Source organism: Amia ocellicauda, chromosome 23, assembly GCF_036373705.1.
Source record: "Amia ocellicauda isolate fAmiCal2 chromosome 23, fAmiCal2.hap1, whole genome shotgun sequence".
Classification (NCBI taxonomy): Eukaryota; Metazoa; Chordata; class Actinopteri; order Amiiformes; family Amiidae; genus Amia; species Amia ocellicauda.
In genome coordinates, this window is record NC_089872.1 from 20,735,384 (window position 1) to 20,760,489 (window position 25,106).

Here is a 25,106-nt window from a genome sequence, read left to right on the forward strand (position 1 = left end):
CATGTAGTGAGGACAGTGATGACACCGTGGGGTGTCTGGCCAGGCCTCGTCTGTGGGCCCTGGTGCTTTGTGTGTCGCTGAGCTGGACGGACACACACGGGCCTCCTTCACCCCGGGAGCGGCGCACCAGCGCGTCTCTGCCCGCCCGAGGGAGCGGGGGCACGGGCTGCGGCCCCTGGTCCTGCCCCGCCGCGCCACACCCCCCGTCCTGGGCGGGTGAGGACACGCACAGCCCGGCTCCCATCCCGGCTCCCTCTCGCCGCTCCGGCCCGCCCTCTCTCCCTCTCCCTCTCCCCCTCTCTCTCTCCCCCGCCCGGCGGACTAGCGCAGCTCCGAGAGACTGACGTGTTTTGCGCATTTCCTGCACCAGCGCCACAGAGAAAGGAGGTGGGCTGCAGGAAACCGAGCGACCGCGGCGACAGACACGGCAGCCCGGGAGCTGCACAGGCGCCCACAGCCACCCAACCGCGACCCCGCCGGCCCCCACGGTTGCCCTTCGGAGGTGTCCACGTCCAGCGGGGGGCAGAGGACCGATGCACCGCGGGCCAGCAGGCTCCGTGCCCCCGGCCGACTCGCAGAGGAAGCCGAGCAGCTAGAGCCCCGAGCGGGCGCTGGAGAGCAGCAGCCTGGGCTTGTGCGCCTGTCTGTGGAGGAGAGAGACGGGCTCACGTCGGAGGAGTGATTTAATGTGTGTGTGTTCAGTGTGTGTGTGTGTGTGTGTGTGTGTGTTGAGTGTGTGTTCAGTGTGTGTTCAGTGTGTGTGTTGAGTGTGTGTGTGTGTTGATCCTCCACTCCGGCGAGGAAGGGAATCTGCTTTTCCTCTGGACACAAACAAGCCTCCACAGCCGCACATGTTGGCGACAGCGGCTCGGGAAAACACCGCGTTTGCGCCGAGGCGGCAGCTCCGTGCCGGCGGCTCCTCCGCATGTGATTTGTGTGGGTGATGCGAGCGGGTGAAGCCGGACTGCCGCCGCTGGTTCCCGTTATCCGATCGCCCGGGATCATCCATAGTCACTGGGTGTCGCAAGAGCAGCAGCAAGACCAGCCCCTGCCTCCACGGACTCGCCCTCCGGGGAAGGGAACCCATCCTAACGCGTATTGACTCATCGATCACCCAACTGGAGTGGCCAGACGCGGCCATTGTGATACAACCAGTGCGGCCACCACACAGCACCAGCACCGGGACCAGTTGATCCCCGCGAACCCCCTCCACCATGGTGGTCTTCAACGGGTTGCTGAAGATCAAGATCTGCGAGGCGCTGGACCTGAAGCCCACCCCCTGGTCGCTGAGGCACGCCGTGGGACCCCGGACCCAGACCTTCCTGCTGGACACGTACATCGCCCTGAACGTGGACGACTCCCGGGTGGGCCAGACCTGCACCAAGCAGAAGACCAACAGCCCGGCCTGGCACGACGAGTTCGTGACGGAGGTGCGGGACGGCAGGAAGATCGAGCTGGCCGTGTTTCACGACGCGCCCATCGGATACGACGACTTTGTGGCCAACTGCATCATCCAGTTCGAGGACCTGCTGCAGAACGGCAGCCGGCACTTCGAGGACTGGGTATGTGCGTCTCTGTGTTTGCGATCATGGCCGTGATGGGGGTGCAGTGGGTCCCTCCACACCTGATTGTGTGTGCAGTGCTGAGCCACAAAAAGCATGGCAGATGGGTGGATGAAAGCCTGCTCTCTGGGCCAGGTCTTGCCACTTCAGAGCTGTGGTGGAAGTGCGACCAGCTCTGTTAGCAACATTTGTGTAATAAATGATGACAAAAATCCAGTGCGATTGATAACCAGTGACCTAACAAAAACAGCAGATGCCAGTGACTCTACACACATATTGACACGTGGGCAGATGATGTGGTTGCATATGAGCACAGATGAGGGACGGGCGCAGAGCGTGTCATAAAGACGGTGACCACAGTGGCACGTCAAGGGGGCCGCGTTGTGAGGGTCTTATGTAAGCAGGCGGCCTCTCTGTGTTGCACCCTGAGGTCACACAGCAGGCGGATCGCTATCCATACAGATGGCGTGTCTGTGAAGCGGACTGTAGAGCCTCCAGTATTCATACACGCGTCCTTATCTGCCCTTGTGTGGTAGAGGACAGCGGGTGGACAGTGACCGGTCCTTCAGGTGACTGACTCCTTCATATGCAGCTCAGATCTCATAAACTGGAGGAAATTGAGTGAAATGCTGATTATGTTGTGATGTTTGCTATGAGGGGAGCTGGTGGGATTCCTCTTCTTATCAGTTTTTAATGTAAAGCTTTCGTTCTTGAGAAACAAACGCAATACCAGCTGTCTGACCGCTCAGGAAGGTAGAGTTTCACGGGGAGAGTTTAATTTTGTTAATCAAAAACGACCCCTTCCTTAATCAGTACATTTACAAGCTGTTCTACGATGTCACAGAGCAAAAAAATAAAGTGTATTTAGATGCATATGAACCCAGTTTGTTGTAATGTGAAATAAATCCCAAGCTTTCTTCAGCGGCATGAGTTTGTAACCTAAAATATTCTGGGTAGGTGGTTATCTGGCCGTGATCTACAGTTTGATTGAGGTCTCTGAGGAGGGGGGAAGGCTGACATGCAGAAAACACTCCACATGAGGTTGAGATCTCCTGGGATTCCTTGTGTGTCTGACTGCTGTGACACCCGAACAGAACGTGTGACAATGAAGTCGGGGTAGCGCAAAGCAGCGCTGGAGTGGGGTTTGTGGTTTTCTTCCTTTAAAAGTGTCCCCACTGTGATCCCTGGCGGTCCCAGTCAAACAGACCACATAGTGCGTCCTCCCCAGAACCCGGCCAAGGTACAAATAGTTAGTGCGTAACGCGACGCCTGACGGACAGAGCACGAGCATTACTCCATCACTGAGGAATGATGACTGTTTAAGGGAGGCCTGTGGACGAGAGTGGCTTTATTTCAGAAGGCATTGTAATAAAAATACTCCGAATATGTGGGATGAAGTCATCGGAGGCGACGGTGCGAGACCGGCGGGAATCCGGGGGCTTCGGCGTTACGTTGACCACAGTGTGTGCGTCTGTTGATCTCTCCCATCCCGACACCGGTCTCTGGAAGTAAGCTGTAGCGCGTTTGTTTCGCACGCCGACGTTTCTCGCGACCACGTGGGCCTAGACTGCAGTTCTTGTGGGTGTCTGTGCTCCAGGGGGTCCCGGCACACCCCCCCGCCGCCCCGGCCAGCCGGAGAGCCGTCTGCCTGCGTCTGCGGAGGCTCCTGCGCCGACCGGGCGGCCCACACATTCCAGACGGAACTGGCACGGAACCTTAAATGGCCATTATGTAACTGCAAAGTGATTCAGCAGTGGCCTTTTCTGCCGCCACTCGGAGACCGGCAGGGCTGGTGCGACTGGATTGTGACAGCGGCCGTCGCTTGTTTGTCTGCCTGCCTGTTTTTAATGTACGTGCGCGTTGGAATAGTGGTGCCGGTGGCAGGTGGGGGGAGTGGAGATCCCAGGGCAGGGCAAAAACACGGCACACGTGTCTTATCCTGTGAACCGTAGCGTGTGTGTTTATGTTGCGTTTAGCTTAATGATAAGTGATAGTTCTCTCCCACTAGAGCGAGTTCTGGTCGCCTCTTTTATAAAACCCGCCTGCCGTGGTGTGTAATCGGTACCAGTCACCGGGACGGGTGGGCCGTGGATTGTGAAGAGCGAGAGGCCTGTTGCTTTGAAGACATTTTGTTTTATGTGTTGGGGAAAGCTGTGCTCTTTACTATCGTAAAAGTAAGATATCGTTCTCTGTACGTTTGTGGCAAACGTGACTCTGCCCGTCCGTGGCCGGCGACCGACTCCAGAGCCGGAGAGTTCATGTTCTTTCTCCCCGAGCGGCAGCACAAGCGTTTTCAATAATTCATGCCCATCCACCCGATCTCCATTACCGACCGGTGGGTTTCATCTTTGCTCAGAATGTCATTAGCTGTTGTCGAGGCATTATTCCCGGCCCTCATTATCATCACAAAGCATTGTAAAGATTCTTATCGGTTTCCTCATCTAACCTGATTACCGCAGACTTCTCCCCTTCAGAGCACCTGCCCCTGGCCGGACAGGAAGTTGTTTTTTCTTTCTGTCCTTCGGTGGACTGAGCCGTTATGCCCAGTTCTTTTGTACCTCGACTAAGTTTTTGCGATTTTTTTTTAAGGCAAATCCACAAACCTAAGACCCACAACTCGGTCCCGTTTACGCGGGAGATGACAACAGGAGAGCAAATCTAGCCAGAGCTTTTTTTATTGTAGAAATGTGTAATATCTCAAAATATCATTATAACAAAGGTTTCTGTTTGTCAGGACTACATGAGTTAATAAAGGTTAATGTCACTTTAATAACGACTTTATTACTTCCTATTTTATTTCACCGAGAGAGAGATTGTGGGGCCTCCGTGGCCCCCCGAGGCCGCTCCAGGACTCTGCCTGTGCCCACGCCGTCTTATCCCCTGACTTGTCATTAACCTACTCTACAAGTAGGGCAGCCGTAGCTCAGGACAGGATCGGCTCCCTCCCCGTCCGCGCGCCAGGCCCACAGAGCCGTCCCTCCCCGGGGCCGCCGACCCGGCAGCACAACAAGTCTGGCAGGAGAGTTTTAAAACCGTTGACCCTTTCCTGCCTGGAATCTGCGGCTGGTGCGGCAGCGCCTCCCCCGCTGGGATTACTGAGCAGCTTGTGCGGCGGAGTTTGTCCAGTAAAGCCGAGCCTCGATGTGTCGGTCTCTTTTCAGGGCTTTGATTTGTGATCTATAGAGCGAGGGAAGTCACATCCGATCATCAGGTCTATGCGACTGTTTTCAGTTCCCGTTTTTCACACCCGTGTCCAGATTCCCATTCCAGTTCCCATGGTTTCTGCCTGTGACATCACCGGCTGGAATGGGAGTTGGATTGAAACGGGAATTACAAAAGGGATTGGAATGGAAAGCCTGGGAGTGACCCCAACCCCCCCCTCCAGTCCTGGGGGGCCGCAGTGTCTGTTGGTTTTTATTCGAGCAGGGGCTCTCAATTACTTAACTAATGTCAGTATTTACTCGGGTAGGCTTATCTAAAACTGTCATAGCCTCTGCCTTATAATTGATGAAAACATAGAACCCACAGAACATTCCAGAGTCTGGAGAGAAGGGTTCAATTAATCCAGTTAATTGTTTAATTAGACCAATTAAGGAGCCAAGAGCTGGGCTGGAACTCTGCGGTAGACTGGTTCTACTGACAATGTGTAGTATCTTATCTTGTAGGTTCGATTGTAGTTATGGGCAAACTGGCTTGATTTTATCGTGGCTTTATTAACCAGTTTCCCGTCTGGACGGCTGCTCTCGTTGGGGTCGATGGCTGCGCTGTACGCCTCGCTGCTGTGGAGGACAGTTGGCCTTTATGTAACGTATGGAAGCCCAACCCATGGGAACTGGCTTTTTTTTTCTTTTTTCTCGAGTGACTCACTGAAGTGTCTCAACATGCTCTCAGGGAAGCTCTTAGAGCACAATACACAGATCCTTTCTTCTCCACGATTACAAGAAACCTTTTCCCGAAAGCTTCCAGCGGAGAGGTGCTTGCCGCCGCGCCGCCACACCTTGTTAGCGATGGGAATCGTCTCTCAGTGAAGCGGGCCAGAAATCTGTCGCCGTGTGGCTACATGTTGTTAGCTCCCCTTATCAGAAAATTAATTTCTGCTTTGGTCCTTCGTTCCGTTTTTAAATACTGTCCGAGGATCTGAAGGTAATCCACACTTTGATCCAAACATCCGTCAGGAAAAGAGCCGTTTCAATCCAACACCACCAGCACACGCTACGCAGAAGCGGCTTTGTGCAGGGCTGTGTGTGTGTGTGCGTGCGTGTGCTCTGTGTGGGTGTTGTGTGTGTGTGCGTGTGTGTTGTGCGTGCGCTCTGTGTGTGCGTGTGTGTTGTGCGTGCGCTCTGTGTGTGTGTGTGCGTGCGCGTGCGTGCGCTCTGTGTGGGTGTTGTGTGTGTGTGCGTGTGTGTTGTGCGTGCGCTCTGTGTGTGTGCGTGTGTGTTGTGCGTGCGCTCTGTGTGTGTGTGTGTGTGTGTGTGTGTTGTGCGTGCACACGCTCTGTGTTTGTGTGCTGGAAAGCAGTGGAAATGTAAAATTCATGCTTAAACTAAAGCTGCTTCTCCTGGAGTTCACAGCTGTGGACAAGGCCGAGATAATCTGCGCTGATCTCTTGTGGGGGGCTGAGGCCGTGGAAGTGGGGAGATGGTGACACTATCCCGGTTTAGCCTGGTAAAGGTGTGGAAATGACACTTGGCCCCTCTGTGCCGGAGCCAGTGGGGACACTGTCCGGGTCCGGTGGCTCGGCTTGCGTTTACTAGTCCGGAGAGCTGAACGAACGCCTGCGATTGTTTTCAATAAAAAATGAAACCGCTGGCAGGTGGGAAACGAGTGTCTGTGGTGAAACTCATAGGCAGTTAGGCTTCAGTAGCTGAAAGCGCAGAGGGTGGAGGAGAGCGCGACTGTGCCAAGAGGTCGGTTGAGGCTCTTGAACACACTCACACACTCACACATGGCTGTTGGCTGCCCAGCATTGTCTCTCACAGTGTTTTAACGGCAGGGTAGGGTTGCAAGCTTTCACCGAGCCGAACAAGAATAATAAAATGAACACTCCCAGAAGCAGGAGGATTGTCCAGCTTGCCAGCCCCTTCAGCTCTGGGTGGCTGTGACAGATGTGCGCTTATGAATGCGTAAGTCTCTCGCACACGTGATTTCGAAGAGCAACGTGCCTTACCGCGTGTCCGTCGAGCGTGATCTGTGTGAGAGCGAGGGAGATGGTGGAGGACTCTCTCTGTCACATACATGTTTGCAGGGGCAGGGGAGCAGCACCTCTCAATGGGATGCGCTCTAGGGAGACGGAGGTCAGGGAGACGGGCTGGTGACTCTTAATAACCAGCGCTGGAGCTTGTTCTTCAGCCGGCCAGCCTTCAGTGGAGATGATCTCTGACCGTGAGGGACTGGGAGCCCATGAGACCAGTGTGAGATTGGACCTGGGTCTCTAGATACTGGGGGATTTGTTCTGCCTGGGCTGACCTCCCGCCCCCTCGGGTTTAGGGCTCTCGCACCCCAGGACCCCGACAGGTCACCACCCCGAATAACGCGTCCCAACGGGATCCCATCGCAGTCCGGCGGTGGCAGCTGGGCGGAGTAAAGTCCCGGCCACTGGTATTTTGGGAACCCGAGCTGCCTGGCAATCAATGAGCAGTGAATGTGCGTGTGTTTGTTTGTGGACGTGCATGCATGTGTGTATCCAGTTCATGTCTGACCCAGTTCTGGCCTCCATCTGGAATGAGTTAAACCTCCAACAACCTGTAGCGTGTGAAGCTGTGGATGCACGGCTGTCAGAGTTCTCGATATAAAAACCTGCCACCTGATGTTCTCCGCCACTGTGGAGGTGATTTTCTGCGGTGGCGGAGTGTCACCCTTCCTGTGTGAATGTCAAAGTGTGTTATACTGCAGGTGAGGGTGTGTAACTGTGTGTGTGTGTGTGTGTGTGTGCGTGCGTGTGAGAGCCCGTGTGAGCAGGGGGGGACGTGTCTCGGCGCTGGCAGACTCCAACGGCAGTGGTCAGGAAAGTGTGGGTGTGAGTCTAAGACATGTCTAACCACCACATCATCTGCGACGCGATAGAGCGAGGCCGTAGTCCGAACCACAAAGCTGTTGACATTGTCTCTGCAGCGCTCGGGTTAGTTTCAGAGGTTGGCTGTTAAGAGGGTTTTTTTTTTCTTTTTTTGGTTGAAAACAACATTTTTAGTTGTGACCGTGAGACTGGAGCCCACCCAGGGACACAGCTCTCAGAGGGATGTGAAATGGTGTTAAAATCCTGGCTTTAATTATCTTAAAAAGGGAAAAAAAAGGGGGTTTAATTCTGTCATTAGTTTAAAAGCCCGTTCCTCTTTATTTAAGGCTCCCCAAAGCCGTGTTTGAACTGTAGTGATTCACCTGACAATCCCAGATAAGGATTACGGTGCGTTAGAGAGCCGCTCACAGCAGACATCCTGCCTCGGCTCAAGCGCACAACATCAAACGGACTTTGATTCCTTCAGGAGTGTGCGACTCTTGTATCGAAGTATTTCACAGACACACTTTTAATATTGTGACTCTCTGGCGTGTATCACACCCTCTTGTAACAGATGCTCCACTCGCAAGCCAGACGACGAGGCCGTTGGGGGGGGAAAAAGTGTGGATGCCCGAGCAAGGGGATTCGGAATCGGAGGGAGGAGATGAGTCAGTTGCTCGGCAGTTCAATATGGGAGAAATGGTGGTTGCTCTAGAATCTCTCCCTGTAAACCCATTTATGTCGGCAGCTTTTCCCTTGTGCTAAACACATTGAGTGCTGCTCAACTGTGCTGGTCTGCTCTGTGGTCGAGGGGAGACGTCCGCTGTGTCAGGACATCCCTGTCAACGTGTCCCGTGTGGTATCTTTCCTGTTTCCTGTTTCCTGTGTCGTCGTCCCCCCAACCACCCTGCTCTGACACCCTGCAGTGGCAGTGCGTCGTTAGGCTGCGCTGGATTCATTTGATCTCGGGATTTCCATAAAACAATCTCTGTAGTGGCATATTCTGCCTCGGTGTTTCATTCAGTCATTTAGTGGCACAAGCGATGGGGATCGCAGTCGAGGAGCTGTAGCGCTCGGTCACTTCAGCCGATGCGTTTGTTTACCTTCAACCGGTGTGTGAAGAAGCTGACTGTGTAGCACGGCTGCTGCGGCCGCGTCTTCGCTCATGAATGAGATGTGCTGATGTGTGCTGTGCTCTGTGGTTTCCCAGCAGCGGGGATGGGATGGTCGGGACATATTTGCAGGACCCGTTAAATAAAATAAAATGAATCTTGGTTTCTGAGGCCTCGATCGCACAAAGGGACAGGAGAGTGTCTTTAAACCCAGCCCGATGCAGTGAGCTGCAGAGAGGACCAGTGCTTCTTTCTGGTATTGCGCTCTTGTTTAGTGGTGTGTTCAGGGGGCGGGGGGCTTGGCCCTGGGGGGGATTAGCACGCCAAACTGCAGCGGTGCGAGTGGGTGGGGAGAGGATGGGAGATCTCTCACGCAGACCCTCCGTGTGCCTTCAGCGCCTCCCGCTTGTTGGCGCTGGTCCAATGCAAATCGGTTTTAATTACAGGAGGAATTTAGACTCGGTTGTGTAACTGGAATAACCTGTCACTGGCTCGTCCTCGGGAAAATCACTGCGTAAACCGTCCCGCTCCGTCACTCGGAGCTCCTTGTGAACTAAACCTGAGCAGTGATTTCACACACTACGGCGCTTAATTGCAGCTCTCCTTTAGTGCAGGGGGTTTCAGGGGCTTTTATTTTGCGTTTGTACAGGCCCTAGGGACAACCGTGGTTTTGTGTGTTGCACGGAGCAGGAAAGCCCCCTCAGCGTCCCGTACGACAGGTGGATCTCACCAACGAGACTGTTCGTGCAGAAGTATTTTCGGCTGTTCTTGGGGAAGTTTTCTCAGGGAGCCTCCCAGTGACTTAATTGGTCTTGTTAGCCAATCACCAGGATGAATTTCATACTTGTCTCCATCCTGTGAATGGTCTTGTATGTAGTGCCTCCTGAAGCAAGACTACAATCAAAGTAAAAGGAGAATACAGCGTTACAGGCCGGGGGGCTTCGCAGGGTGAGATCAGGGCTCTGCAGCCAGGCCTCTCTCTGCCTCTTCACAGCGCCGTGGTTATCAATTAGCTCAGCGCTGCACGGCTTTTATCAGGCCAGACAGCAGGCTGCACACATGGCCTCCCCCCTCGGCACACTCTCTCTCGCTCTATCTCTCTCTCCCAACGCGGCCGCTTCCTGTGCAATTTGGAGAATCGAACGTCTAGATTTTGTAAAATAAATAATTCAGGGAGGAGGAGGAGGAGCTGATTTGAGAGCTGGCAGCCTCTCAGTGTCTGCGGTGTAGAGGCGGGCTGAGGCACTGTTCCTGTTGAGTAGCCGGGCCTCAGTGAGGTAGATCTGTCCGGATTCGCTCAGCCACGTGACTGTGTTGTTCTCGGGGTGCCTGCCTCTGAATCGGACCCCCTGTGCGGGACGATCTTGTCCGTGTTCCTGTGTTCCTCCTGCCATGCATGGAAGCAGTGGGCAGTGTCTGCAGATCGGGTTTCAGTGTGAAGAACAGAACCGCACACGTACGCTTTCAGAGTCAGTCGCCAGTCAGCCAGTCGGTATCGCCTCTTCCCCCGTTTGTAGAGAGGCGCTATCCTGACGCCGCGGCCCTGAAAATGGTGGACGGGCCCCGGAGGGGGGCAGCTGGACGCGGTGTTGACGATTGCCAGTGTGCGGTTTGTCGGGGGGTGTTTAAAATGTCTCGAGCCATAAACAGGTCCGGGCTGTTGCGAACGGTTTGACTTTCAGCGCGAGAGCCTAAACAGAGACGCCGAGCCGGAGACTTTATGAGACGGAGACCCGGGAGTGTCTCGGACTGTTTGGTGGGGTGACTTGCTTCTGGTTTGTGCGGGGGGAGCAGTACAAGACAAAAAACAGTTGCCTGCCAGGCCGGTGCCACTGAACCCTGGCCGTTTGTCCGGTGTGGGACTGTGACGGACAGACGCACACTCGCGCACAAACACAAACTTGGACCGAGTCTCTCATCTGCCCAGACAGGTAGACCACAGGCGGTGAGATCACGGGCTTGGAGAGCGGCACTAAATCACACCGTTTTTTTTCGTTGCTGTGAGGAATAGCGAGCATTGTGTTATTGCCTGTTTAGGTAATCTCTGTGTTGACCGAGAGTGTGTGCATGGAGTATCTCCTAAACTAGGACGAAAACCCAAACAAACCTTGAGGAAACGAGGGTTTACACACAAACACTGTGTTAACGCTTATGGGAGCTGCTCTCTTTGTTTTTTATTATTAATATGATGTCATTTTTTTGTTTTAGTTTTTTGGGGCCTGCAAGATACAGATCCTATATGTGGGATGTATTAAATAAATATAATGAATCTAAATGGGTTGGAGGAAGCCTTTTCAGCTCCGAGACACAGGGAGACGGTTCCATCTGTCTCTAACGACCTATAATGAGCTGAGCGGTGTGCCTCCCTCTCTGTGCAGCCCAGCGCGGCACGGTGTGGCCGTCAGGGAGTCGGGGGCCCGTGTGGTGGGGCTCTGTTAGCAGGTCTTCACCGTCGGGGCAGAGAGGGCGCCGACAGGGCCGCTTCGGCTGTCAGTGGCGTTCGGCATGGCTGCCCGCCTGTTGTAGTGGCGGCTGCTGCGATCGCCTGTTTCGGTCAATTCGCCTTCACCCTTGCGTACACAGGCGCTCTCCATGCTGTCAACACGGGGGCAGACACGTGCTGCATGCCTGCACTCACACACACACGCACACACAGGGGAACATGCATGCACCGCCAGGCACGCAGACTCTCGTGCGCATGGGGAGATGGCACAGAGCTGAGTGGGAGACAGGTGGCACACAGGAGACCGTTGGCGGCTGAAGAAGCTGTTGTCCTCCGATACGCAGAGTTCAGCTGAAAATATCTGTAGCGTTTCAGCAGATAGTCAGTGACTTGGTTTCAGAGCAGTGCCAGGGCCTGCAGGTGGATATGGGTACACAGATAGTGTGTCTGTGTGTGTGTGTGTGGCATTTGTTCCCAATGACCCAGTTTTAGCTCAGTGTCGAGGGCCGCAAAGTCAGTCATTGCGTCAGCTGAAAGCACCACTGAAAACTCCAGTGCTGTGGGCATGGCGATTATATTGGTATTTATTCATCCATTCGCAGACTTATCAAAAGAACTATCATGGTCAAGTCTCGTGTCTTGTCCTGTATCTTCGCTGCCCAGCAAATGGGTCGAAAGACGGCGGCTGCGGAGAGGAGTGAGACGAAGGGGCGCGAGAGAGTGTGACCGCGGACTGGGCTAACCCCATGGTCCTCAAAGTACTCGGGTGTCAGACGTGCCCTAGATACACTTTAATAAATAGTCCCGTGCTTTGGTGCCGGCCTGATCCCTGCTCTCCGACGGGACCCTTTTCCAAAACGCAACCTACTTCTCTCCGCTCCGTAGCGCCGGCCTCGGTCAGAGGACAGCGCACACGCGGGGCCGGGAGGATGCAAGCTGCTCCCGCGGCTAAAAATACCAGCGGTGTGCCTGAGCGGGAGAGAGAAACGGCAGCAGTCACACGGTGGGCTCCGCTTCCTGTTTTCACTTGTGATTCCCCAGACTGCAACGCTTTCCCAGGGAGTGAGAGACGGCCCCGTCCCGGCTCTGGGATGCATTAACACATTACTGCACGGCCTTTAATAACGCATACAGCGCATTGTGAGGCCGTAATGGATCTGTATCGGCAATGAAATCTCTGGCTCGTCAGGCGTTCAGGGGAACAGAGCGCAGATTAAATATGCCCTCGCTCTCTCCTGTAGGTCACCTGTAGTGCGGCTGACAGGGGACGAAGGGCCCGTAAGCCATCGCAGGAAGACAGAGCCCGTGTGTTCCAGAGGGCTCGTTTTGTCGCAGTTCATCATTTACGGGCCTCTCTTTCTTGGCCCGTGTTTTGTGCTGCCGGGGTGGGGTGGCAGAGGTCTATTGTAGGTGTCTGGGTGTTTGCCATTTTTCCCTTTCCAATTATATAGCTGCAAGGAGTGGGCGGCCGCAGACAAAAGATGGAATGCAAACAAGACTCCATAAATCGCCAGAACCGTGTTAACCGCACCGGGCTACGCTGTACCCCTGGGTTTGCAGCGCTGCAGAACTGTATACTTATAGGACTGGAGCTGTAGTTGCACATGTGATAAGGGGTTCAATAGCTTCTCGGGTAGAGGTGAAAGCTCCATCCCGGCGTGTGTGTCCTGACGGGGAGGAAGCTGCCGGCCTGTATGTATAATTGATGTGCAGGCAGATGCTTGTGCTCTGTCGAGTGCTTTGTGAAGGGAGAGTGGATGTGATATGGGTCTATTGCATTGCTCTCACACTCACACACACACAAAAGGTTCAGGAACTGAAAGTGTCCTTCAGACTTTTCCTTCAGGTTTAACGTATCGCACACTGGCTGTGTGGGCTGATACCGAGGCAGTGCTTTGTGATAAAACACACGCATGAAAATAACAGTAGGTGACACTGAAGCAAAGCCGAAATGTAGCTCTCAGATTGGTGTCCGTCAGTCGGTGGGCCTCGTGGCATCCTCTGATCCCGGCCGCAGCAGCGAAAGATGCTCGTGTTTTTTGTTTTCCGGTTTTGGAGTCCAAACTCTGAACGGAAATGCATCCTCTGGTCACCGCCAACAGAAGCGTGTGGAAAATATGTTGGCACAAGCATGTGGCACCACCACCCCGTTCAGAGGGGTTGAAATGCAGCGAGAACAGGGGGTGGGTGGGAGGAGAAGGGATTGGGAATGTGGGGGACATGTGCTCTGCCTGCCAGGGAGCGTCTGCAGGGGAGAAAGCGGACAGGAGGCAGGAAGGGCGAGGGTCAGCGGCCGAGCTGCAGGGCTGTGCCTTTCCCAGGGAAGCGGCGGCTCAGAGACCCAGAGCGGAGAGGCGTGTGTCACTGCAGCATGTGACTCCCGTGTGCGCCCGGCTCATGTGATGCGGCCTCTCGAGATGCATGTTATTAATTCGAAATGCTCCCCTCCTCTCGCGGACGCGGCGGATCCTATTCGAGACGCCCGGCCTCATTGACACATAATTACAGGCAGGGGAAACCAAAAAAAACAGCTGGCAGATCTGTGGTCGAGGGATTCGCTGTCTCCTGTGTTTGTTTGTTGATCGTTATTATCTTTTAATATGAAGCACACACTTTAACATGCTTTTCAGAGTCGCTCAATTGCATCACCTTGCTGTTAAACAGCTCTTAGCCATATTTGAGCAAAACCAAAGTGCTGGAATTGTGTTTTGCTCGAATGCAGAGACTTTCTGGATCTGAATGTATTTATTGTGTTGTATTTAGGTTTGGTGTGTCTTTGTGCCTGCCCTTCATCTCCTCTCTCTCTCTCTCTCTGTCTCTCTCTGTCTCTGTCCCTCTCTGTGTCTCTCTCTCTCTTTCTGTCTGTCTGTCCTGTTTGAACATGTTGTCACAGAGGGTCATCTGCCAAGTGGTTCTGGTTGTGAATACCAGAGCCTCTATCCCTAGGTAAAACAATAATGGGCTCATGTTTCGGAGATATAAATACAGCGGAACGGCATGCCCTGGTATGCGCGGCATTGCCCTGCGTGTGCCATCGGCTTCGCACGTTCCTCTCTCCCTTGTCTTTCTCTAAAACGGCAGCAGCAAGAAAAGCAACACACAGCTGCACAGGGAGATCTAAACGAAGCCCTTGGTGACGTGCTTTCCTCAGTGGAGTGTTTCACACAATATTTGTTGCCCGTGGCATGCGTAGGGGGGCAGGTCGGGGGCTCTTCTGGTTTCTGTTGCCTTTCTCTGAGCCGCACCGTCGGGCTCTTGTTCGCAAAATCGATTTATTCTCTCCAGCTCCCTTTTTTCAGGAGCGCACGGCTGTGGGGGAAGGGGACGGACGAACCCTCTTGTGGCTCGGGAAGAGCTGCTCTTGCTTATAATTGAATTCCAGTTGGGCCCCCCTCAGTTTATCCATGATAAATTATGCACATGTAGTTTGCATTTGATGTTTTATGTATTAATTTATTTCACAGGGACGTAAATGTTGTGCAGACAGGCCACGATGTGCATTGTGTGCTTCTTTTCTCTGTTAGTCCCCAGACTAAGCAGTTGGTCGATTGGGAGACGGGGGCAGAGTTTGGTTTGGTGTGACTCCGGGGACGATGTCATAGTGGCCACAGGGCCCGCTGTGTCAGGCTCTCTGCAGGGCTACAGAAATGTGCGGCGGCACAGATGTTGCAGGATGTGAGTGCACCGGTTTGTTCCTGTGTAGATCGGTGGCAATGCATGCTGGGAAGCTGGTTTGTGGTCAAGATCTGGCAAGATCTGACACAGATGCCGCCAGGCCTGCGAATAATGAACAGTAATTGTACGAGAGTTTCAGTCTGCCCCCAGCTTCCCAACTGTTTATTTATTTAACCAGGTGCACCTTGGCATTGGAATAAAACTGGTATGATCATCAACAATAACAAATACAAATATTTTGTCCCCTGCCCAAAACAGAAGCCGACCCGCGCGTGCGCACACACACACACACACACACTACCGCTGTTAATTATACAGTATGTTGAACAATAATTGGTATGTATATTCAATTTGGTTATGTTCTGGCCAACCCTTTTAGTTTTCTGGTGAAAGCTGCCTGTGGGACATTAAAATAATAACTCACTGGGCAGCGAACAGAGCCACCAGTCTCCTCAACACGCTGGCTTCCCAGGAGACAGCAGAGGTGTGTGTTCGGCGCTGTGCCGACGAGAGGAAGTGACCCACCCCCACCCCATCATGCCTCGCGCCGCTAATCGTCCCCGAGGGTGGGAGCGAAGGAGGGTCTGGACGCCGCCGGGGCGATTACAGCACCGGAGAGTGAGAGAGTGCTGAACCGCCGGTAATTAGGCCTGCCAGCCTCAGAGGAGCGCCCCACTTCCCTCGGTTCCCGCACAGGGAGCGGATCGGATTAAATAAGCGTGCAGTGTTTAAAAATTGTGTTAACGGACTTAATTGATTAATGAATGAAAGAAAAAAGGCAGCAGCTGTAAGGAAGCTGATGAACGTGGAGGGTCTCGCTGAGGCTGCAGTTTGGTCGGGTCAGTAATTAAGTCGGTAACATCCTAATAGGAAGGGTCTGTTTCAATCACCACCAAACGAAGACGGCCTGGGCTGTGTAACCCTCAGCGGTGTCGTCTCTCCTGGTTGCTCTGACGGACGGCGTTTGCAAGCGAGATGCCTCACCCTGCGCGGTGGCGAGGCCTGCTCTTCCTCACTCTCTCCTCCCTACGAGATGCCTTCTGCAGGGCTGCTCCTCAGACGCCCGTTTAGTTGCTTCAGTAACGTCTGCAGTCGTCCCAGGCGCAGGCGTCTCTTATCGCCCCCCTGCAGAGTTTTGTGGCTCCGTTAGCCAATCGCATGACGGTTTAGAATCAGAGCGTCGATCCGGATCTTCGAACGCTTTCCTGCGTCTCTGCCACGGGCCTCGATTTGTCCCCGAAATGCGTTACTCTGCCCACGTAACTCTCAATCAATTGGAGAGGTTTGATCGGTAATCTATGAGTGAAAGACATGATCTTTTATACATACACACATTTACAGACGTGTGTGTGTGATATACATTACATCAACAGTATTCAATTTTAAACAACCCAGCTCTACTGCTGCGCTTCTCTTTTCCCGCAAGATGAAGTCACGTCTCCCCCTCGTCCCCATTGTCGATTTAAGAGGCTTTTGCGCGCCCCTCGGTGAGTGGGATAATCTGACACGTCGTGTATGATTTAAAACGCTCCTGTCATGCGAAGGAGCGCACACACGCTGCGCGGCACAGGCTGTGGTGTGAACGCTGTGGGCTGAGAATTAGAACTGTTGCGCTTTCTGCCGGTGATAAAGAACATGCCGTTCTCGCTTCAGCTTTCAGATTTCCTGTTCTCTTCATCTTTTTTTTTTCTCTCCGGAGAGGGGGTGTGAAGGCTGTGCCGGGCTGCCGGGCCTCGGGCATCTCCTGTGTGAGAGGAGGCCCCAACCTCTCAGCTCTTGTCGTTTGGATCAGTCTGTGAGCGTTTCCACCGAGTTCCCAGCAGTTGGGATGAACACGGGCCGGTCCTGGCCTTCGATTCGCCGGGTACCCTCCCGGTGGCCGGAGATGGCCCAGTGTCCCTGCCTTTGGATCGGATGATAGATGTAGTTTACGAATTGAAAGCGTCGGTCGATCTATAAAGTCACCGGCCGCTCCTGCCTGCCAGGATTTATCTTCCAGGGCTAAGAGGTTTTATTGACTGTTTTAATGCAGGTCCAACAGAAGCCATTACTTATTTATTTAATTTCCTTTCCAGCCGCAGCGTTGATTCCGCTTTGTGTTGCATGACAGGCTGGCCCTGCTGTTTGTTGGTTAGTTGTTGAATTCAGAGGATGATGTGTATTCTCTGTCTCTCTGACCTGTGTTTGTTTGTTTATGAAAAAAATCTTATGAGATTTGGGTTTCAGAGTGAAGTTATTTGTAAGATTTTATTGATGAAATCCGCCCCCTTCTCTCTCGGCACAGCAGCCCGGTGTTGCTATAAGATTCATGCTGAGCAGGGCTAAGTGCTTTGCGTTCAATTATTGTTGATTATGATATACGATTATTGTTATTGTTTATTATGATTATTGTGCAGTGAATACACAGACCCTCACAGACGCAGATTAAAGTCATATTAAAGTGTCTCCGTTCACAATTCCTCTGTTTGGCACTGGAAATTGGATATTCAGCAGCAGAATTGCCGTACAAATTAAAATACATATTTGCATCACTTCCCCGCTTTGTTTTCAGATTTGTTTTCGGCGTTTTGGCGGCAGTGGAGGCAGCCGTCCGTCGCCAGCGCCAGACACAGCTATTCTCCGGCCGGTGTGCATTGCATAAGCAGATCGGGAGCCGCGGCGCAGATTATCCCGTGATTTAAGAGCACTCTCTGGCCCAGATATCAGCGCCTGGCCTGACATTATATAATGCAATATGATTTGAAAGAGGGAATGCATTCTGAACCCGCAGAGGCACTCGGAGGCATCCGTGGGCCGTCGGAGGAATTAAAACCCCCGGCTCTAGTTACGTGGATTGTGTCCTATTTCGGCAATTAAAAATAACAGCGGAAGGATTTCTGAGAGAGAGAGGGAGAGAGAGAGGGAGAGAGAGAGGGAGAGAGAGAGGGAGAGAGAGAGAGAGAGAGAGAGAGAGAGTTTTTTTTTTCCCTGTCCTTCCCGTCTCTTCTCTGTTTCACACTCTCCCTTTTTCTCGCCCACCCCGAGCCCAGCAGCTCAGAGACGCAGCGTTTTTTCCCCCCACGACGATCACGCGGAGACGAGGTCCGGCGGTGTGTCGGGCTCTGGTTCTGTATCTGTTACCGAGTGTGTGTTTGGACTCCCGTGGCTTTCACACATCGACCGTGAACGGCGTCCTTCTCCGATCACAAAGGACGTCAATGTTTTTGCATCTTCGGTATTTAAAACTGGAGACGTTTTTGATTAGGCGAGATATCTGGTACCTTTTAAAAACAACCGTGTGTGTGTAGTGATGCAGAAAACTGTCTGAGGGTTCACATATTCGGTCCGACTGTCCCTCAGTCTTCCTGTCTGTCAGTCCTTGTTTATTTATTTGTAAATATATTAATTTCTGAAGTGTCTCCCCTTGGACTCGGGCAGGACAAAGCAGTCCAATCTCACGGGCCTGACACAATAAGATATAGGTACAGATACAGGTTTCATGCTTCTGCCCCTTTCCGAAAATGGATCTAGTTCCACTTTCGTCCGTCTGGGAGAGACTCTCTTCGGTTTAAGTGAGTGTGCGGCCCTCAGAGGTTTTAATTATCACCGATCCGTGGCCGTGTTAATGAAGTTCTTGGTATATTTACAGAACACTGTGTTCATTTACTCCCTCCCTCGCTATCCCCTTTTAAAAAAGAAAAAAAATCCCTCTGCCGTTGCTCATGAAAGGAGTCCATTATGTCTCCTCTCCTGCTAATAAAGACCGCTTGGCAGTCCGGCTGCGCTCTGTGTTCGAGATTAAAGCCGCGGCCTGCTGGGAGAGAGGACAGGACACGCTTTTGCTTTGCTGCCAGCCACTGATCCCTGTTGACGTTTTGATGTCGGGCGTCTCGGCGGGCCTCTCCGGTGCAAACTGAAGGCCGGTCCATGGCCGTGGATGGTGCAGAAACCTCACATCCACTGCCCGGCCTTCAGTTTGCACCGGACTCATGAATCCCACTTTAAAAAATACAACAACAGATCTAATGAAATGAATATCGATCTGAGCTGTCGGCGCCTCTCATCTCATACGGATGGAGTTGTCAGTTTTTCCGGGGGTGTTTGCCGGGGATCAGATTTACCATCATCCCGCGACACCGGTTCCCATGCAGGGGGCTGTGCCGTTGTGCGTCGTGGGTTCCTAGAAAACCGACGAAGGCCTCTCTGATAAACTCCTCCGCCGGCTGCCCGTGTTTGTTCTTTGTTTTACTTTTGGAGCTGTTTACCTAAAGGCCATGTGCACTTATGTAAATACTTGGGTGCTAAATATAAAGTCTTTAAAAGAGCCCTTCACTCTGTGTTTTTCCGTCACGCAGAGCCCTCGATGCAGAGCAAAAAAAAGAGGTGCGAGTGTGAGTGTGTGAGAGAGAGAGAGAGAGAGAGAGAGAGAGAGAGGAGACGAGAGGAGAGGGGAGGAACCTTGTGGTGTGGTGGGTTGGTGGTTGGCCACTCTGGCCCAGCTGCTGTGTCTGTCCTGTGACCGCTGTGAGACTACAGGGGGAAGTGAAGGTATGCGGAGCCTCCGCCGACAGACCGTCCATCCGCGGCAGAGCGGGCCGCATGAAGCGCCGGGGGTCGGCCGCCTTGGGGGCTGGGGGGCGAGGCCGACACCCTGGGAATGTGTTTTCCGTCTGCCGGGCGGTCGTTTCCCGGCTCGGCGCTGTAAAGGGGTCGTCGGGGCGCACCTGTGTCCTGCGGTGCTGTCCGTCCCGAACATTGGGGCCGGGAGCGATCGGCGTGGCCCAGGCGAGGGACAGGACGTGCGCCCGTGTTGGTGTGCTGATCCCGGCCTCCTGCGACGGGGAGCTGCCCTCGATTGCGGTCTTTCACTCCGGTCCCCGGGGTCCCAATTGGTTTGGTGTTGACCCCGGGCATCACACAAACTGGGGTTACTGGACCAGGGATGGACCCCACGGCTCGGGTGTAGAGAGTGCCGTGTGTCATGTGTGCAGTTCTTGACTTTATTAGGGGGGTTGGCTTTTAATTTATGCTCTGAATTGTGAGAAATAAAAGCAGTCCTTATCTGACACATCCTCAGTGTATCTCTTGTTATGTAAAGCAGCCCCTGACGTATTTAAGATGCTCAACTCCTCGGAGATCCTGCAGCAGCGCGGTTACACCAGCTATCACAGTACTTGTTTATCCAGCTTTTTTTTCTCTTTTTTTCCTTTTTTTATTGGCCGTTACTCAGCAGAAGTGACGCAGACCGAAAATAACCCCTTCCACGACGGCGGGAGAGAAGAAAGGACTTTTCTCTTTCATTCCTTTTCTTCTTTTGGTTGGGGCTGCGGCAGCAGATTAGAATCGCATTCCTGAATCTCCCGGCGCTGGCGTTCCCATGCCCGGGGCCTGGCTCTCGGAGAGGAGGTCTGTGGAGGGCCTGGCAATCGGGGCAACTTACAGCACCACGTCGTCCTACGCCAACACCCTTGTAAGGCCAATCTGTTGGATTAGTGCGACACACTTTCCCTGTCCTGGGCTCGGTGCTCCCCGGTGCCCCTCACCAGTTAATAAATATGTCCAGGCGGGGGTCCGGCATGATTCCCATCCGTCCTTCTGGACGAGAATCTGCACCAGCCACTTTTATGTTTTAGATGCATCTCCCCGAGTTTGACCTGCCTCTCAGCACCATCGTGTGAGGAACAGGTCCGCGGGACACACCGGGGCAGGGCTCCAGCTGTGCGGTAATATCCCGGTACGAGTTTCATACTCTTTGTAAACGACTGGGATAAACATGTTGTTAAGGGATTAGGTGGCCAGATGTTTTGGAGATAACTGCAGACACTCGACGCGCTCGCCGGCGTGGTTTTAATGTTCTTTTCGGAGAGTTCTCCTCCACCGCCGGGGCCGAGCCGGCAGGTGACGGCCTTGTTTGGCGCAGCGCCCCCCGCAGCGCTGCCTCTCCCCTCCGCCAGCGAGTGAGGATTAGGGCCATGTGGTTTTGATTCTGCAGCGAGCGCATGATGTAATGCGACATGCCTGTGCTGTAATAGTGAAAGTAACTGAGGTATGAGATTGAGGGCAGCAGGCGCTGGCCTGTTCAGTGTGTTGTTGTTTTTCGTTGTCTTTTCCTTGGAAATTAAAGAGAGAAACCTCGATCTATGCGTTTTTACTTTCGCTCTGTCCCTCTTTCTGTTGTTGCACAGAAAGGTGTCCTCAGAGACAATGAGAGAGACCCCCCTGCCGTCGACTCCCACAGATCCCCTCCATGAGATTCCCCCGCAAGGACTGGAGAATGTGAAAGGATTGCGTTTCCTGCTCAAACGCTGCTCCCGGCCCAGGGAATCCTTCAGAAACATGTTTACAACTACGGGGCGCTGCTATAGCTTCTGTTGCTGCTGAGGAGAGGACCCCAAAGACCACCTGACCACTCTGTGAGGTCAGAGGTCTAGAGTTTGAGCTGTTAAAAGACCAGAAGAGAGCAGCCCGAGTGAAGGTCACTCCAGCGGGCAGATTATGCGACACCACTCCCCGATTCTCTGTAATTTGGGTCACATCGGGCATATTTATAGCTGCTTTGTTCGAAGCTGCACAAAGCGCTTATAACCCACATTGTGCTCAATATTAATCACCCCTGCAGCACCAAGAGCAGATCATGCACTGCAGCTAATGGCTGCGCAGGTGCCCTCTCCAGCTGGTGTGGTGGCATTTGGTGACCAGGTGACCGGACCCTCAATAGGGGCCATCTGCTGTTACACTAGGGAGCAGGGGGTCTTTCACTGCCCCCCATAAGTGATTCTTTATATAAGAACATAAGAAAGTGTCCAATCGAGAGGAGGCCATTCGCCCCATCCTGCTCGTTTGGTGTCCATTAATAACTAAGTGATCAAGGATCCTATCCAGTCTGTTTCTGAATGTTCCCAAATTGTCTCTTCAGCCACATCGCTGGGGAGTTTGTTCAGGTTGTGACGCCTCTCTGTGTGAAGAAGTGTCTCTTGTTTTCTGTCTTGAATGCCTTGAAGCCCAATTTCCATTTGTGTCCCGGGTGCGTGTGTCCCTGCTGATCTGGAAAAGCTCCTCTGGTTTGATGTGGTCGATGCCTTTCATGATGTTGAAGACTTGGATCAAGTCCCCACGTAGTCTCCTCTGTTCCAGGGTGAAAAAGTTCAGTCCCTCAGTCCCTCAGTCTCTCAGTAGGACATTCCCTTCAGACCTGGAATAAGTCTGGTTGCTCTCCTCTGGACGGCCGGTGTGTAACGAACAAGGCCTTACTGTGGCTGCGTGTGAGTTGAGCCAGAAGACGTTTCTTAAGAACAGAGAAGAGGTTCTGCTGAATGTCAGAACAGCAGAGAGATGCTTTGTTTGGTGCCGGCGCTGGCAGGGACGGGAGACATCGATCGCACCTTATCTGGGCGGCGGCGGTGGCTCTGACATCTGGGGCTGGAGTTACTGGAGCTGAATACCGGCGGGGGACAGGGGGGAAGGCTATTTTCAGCTTTATTTATTTATAGATGTATTTATTTATGTTGAAGTATAACAGGTTTTTACAAGAGATTCAAAATAATCACAGTGTAGCCCACCGAGGCTGAAAATAATTAACTCGGATTCAAAATACGAATACGCAAGATGCACAAGATTCAAATACACAAAAATGCACGCTTCAGCATGCACATGCATGCATGAACGCACACACACACACACACACACACACTTACTCTCTCTCACACACACAGTTTCACACACACGCACACACACACACACACACACACACACACACACTTCCTGCCCACTCTAATTGTAGTTGGCTGCTGCACCTGTGAGACTCCATGGCCCCCGAAGGCAGATCATGAATGGAAGCTCGTGACATCACAGGAAGGCGGGGGGGGTGCGTGTTGGGATAACAAACACGTCTCCTCTCTGTCAGCGTGCTGCGCGACATCGCCGCCTGCGGGGGCGGCTGGGGGGGGATCGTGCATCCGAGCACAGCCTTCCTGCCCCCGTGCTGTGGGGGCGGAGGGGCTCTGGTCCCGGTGGTCTGTGTGCAGTGTGCAGTAACTCGCACTGCAGTGTCTGCCGTTTCCTCTTCCAGGCTGAGTCGCGGCCTTTTTTAAATCTGTTCGTGTGTTTGTTTCAAGGTTTCTCTGAGGATATCGGCGGAGAAATTCTGTATCGATCCTTGTCCTCCAACACAGTAACACTTTCCCTGTTGTATTCAATCCGCAGAACTTTATTGAACTATTTTATTGTTACTTGGTGGAACGTTGTGTAGACGCACAGATTCCTATCTCTGGGTGTTGCGATGTTGTTGCAAAAGGGAAATGTTCAAATGACTCAAAGTGAAAATCGCTACACAGTTTTCATGCGACACCAGACGAAAATGTGGCTGTTGTTGTGCAGTAGTGAACCTTACTGGGAATTTCACAAATCTTGCCACCCGCCGGGGACTGCGGGGTGCGAGTCGGGGGTGCTGGGGCTGTAACTGTCGGGCGCAGTGCGGTGCAGGAATGAGTCACCATCGTGCTGCAGGGAATTGGGTGCATTTCTTGAAAACGCACCTTAAGGGAAAAACTGGCTGCAGGTAGAGTCAGTGTGTTTGTCGAGTTGCGTGGTGTTGTGCGAGTGTGCCGCTCTCCTTTTGTTGTCATTTTCCCACTCAGTCCTGCTCACAAAATCACGCTTAGGAAAGGAAGCGTGGACTCGAGAGGGTTAATGTGTCTGCAGCGTTTTCCTTGTCAGGTGTGGTAGAATCCCCCACTTCCAGTGACAGGTGTCTCTCTCTGGTAGTGGTGCGGTGGCCGTGCCGAGTCCGGCGGTGAGGTGTGGTGCAGCGTCTGCCTCTCCCTGCCACGCGCCGGAAACCGCCTCCTCTCTCGCCAGGGCCAGTCCGGAGACAGAGGCTTGCAGGCCAGCCTGTATCACAGCAGGCTTTGTGCCGGGCTTCCTCCTCCTCTCTCCGCACGGCGCCTTCCCCTGCCTCCGTGTCAGACCCTCATCTGCGGATTGGCCTGCAGACACCAGGGGGATGCCAGAACGCCAGTGAAATCCACCTGGCAGCGGGACAGGCTCGAGGTCTTTGTGTTCAGGCCTGTCGTATGGACCGGGGATCTGTCCCCCAGGCCCTGCTGGTGCTGCCCGGAACAGAGAGGCCATGTCGATGCTGGAGCCAGTGGACTGACGCGCCCGTCCCACTCCCTCTCCACTCTCTCGTTGACGCTTTTATGACCAATCTTGCCGGCGTCCCACTCTGTAAACGGTGAGCTGCTTTTCCGTGGAAGGTGGGAGAGGGGCTCGCTTCCTGTCAGGTGACGCCAGTGTGTCCCCTTCTGTCTCCCCCCATCGCCTGCACACCAGTCCCACGAGTTCCTGATTTCAAACACAATATTTCAACACACAGGGCAGTTCTAATCCGCAGCCTTGCGAATACTCATGCGTTTTCTCTGTTGTTAACTAGTCTGGTCGCTTCAACTAGTCCTACTAATTATAAAAGGACCGCAGTGTTATTGATTCAATGAACCACTTGTGCATTTCACACAACAGCGCCGGCGCTGCGATTCCTGAGCCCCAGGCCCAGTGGGCGGCCCTCGAACGGGCTTGCCTGTGCTCGGTCTCCGAGAGCAAAGTTTTACTGTATGTGCACAAGGTCATTAACCTTCAGATTATTTGCAATAAAACACTTTGTTAAATGTCAGCCTCGCAGTACATTAAACACATTGGCTGGGATGATAAACACGTCTCTAAAGCCTCGGCTCTTATCAATGTTAAACAGGGAGATGAGGATTTAATCAGAGGGATGATCCTCTGCCAGGTATGGCTTCTGTAAACGGTTCTGTTCCCGTGCAGATGTTTCTGGACACAGCGGCACAAACACCGCCGGCAGCGAGAGTGAGAGCGAATTGTCTGTTGTTTTTTTTTCCAGCTTTACCCCACCTCGCCTCTCGCTTTCAGACCTCCCGTACAGAGCGCCGGGGTAAACCGGTGAACCGGTAACCTTCTTACAGGAGCAGACTTAAGCCAGAGTCCGAGTGATCCTTCTAATAAAGATTGATCTGTTTTTCTGTATGTCAGCCGGGCCACGAACCTGTGCCTCCGCCCCCTGCCTTTAAAACAGTCTTGCCAAGGTTATTGTATTGAGTTCATCCAGTTTATTAATGTCTGCAATTTATTTAGTTGATTAATGAGAAGGACGGGCACCTTACACACCCTGGAGGGAAGACGCGGCATACTGTCTTTTGTCCTTCCTGTTGACCGAAGCGAGAGCCGCACATTTTGAAGACCAGGCAGTTTGGGGGCTGTAGGCGGGGTGTGCCGAATCGTCAGCTCGGGTACCGATGTGCCGTGGCGCAGTTTAGCGCTGGCTGTTAATG

The 25,106-nt window shown here is 53.2% G+C and overlaps 1 protein-coding gene across 1 annotated transcript in view; it reads left to right on the forward strand.

Annotated features, from left to right (window-relative positions):
* Positions 1 to 307: 307 nt before the first annotated feature.
* Positions 308 to 25,106, forward strand: part of LOC136719272 (protein kinase C epsilon type) — an 84,142-nt gene continuing 59,343 nt past the window's right edge. Inside the window, exon 1 of the mRNA XM_066697147.1 lies at positions 308 to 1,562. Coding sequence (XP_066553244.1) covers positions 1,215 to 1,562 — 348 coding nt within the window. The 5' untranslated portion in view covers positions 308 to 1,214. The remainder of the gene's footprint in view (positions 1,563 to 25,106) is intronic.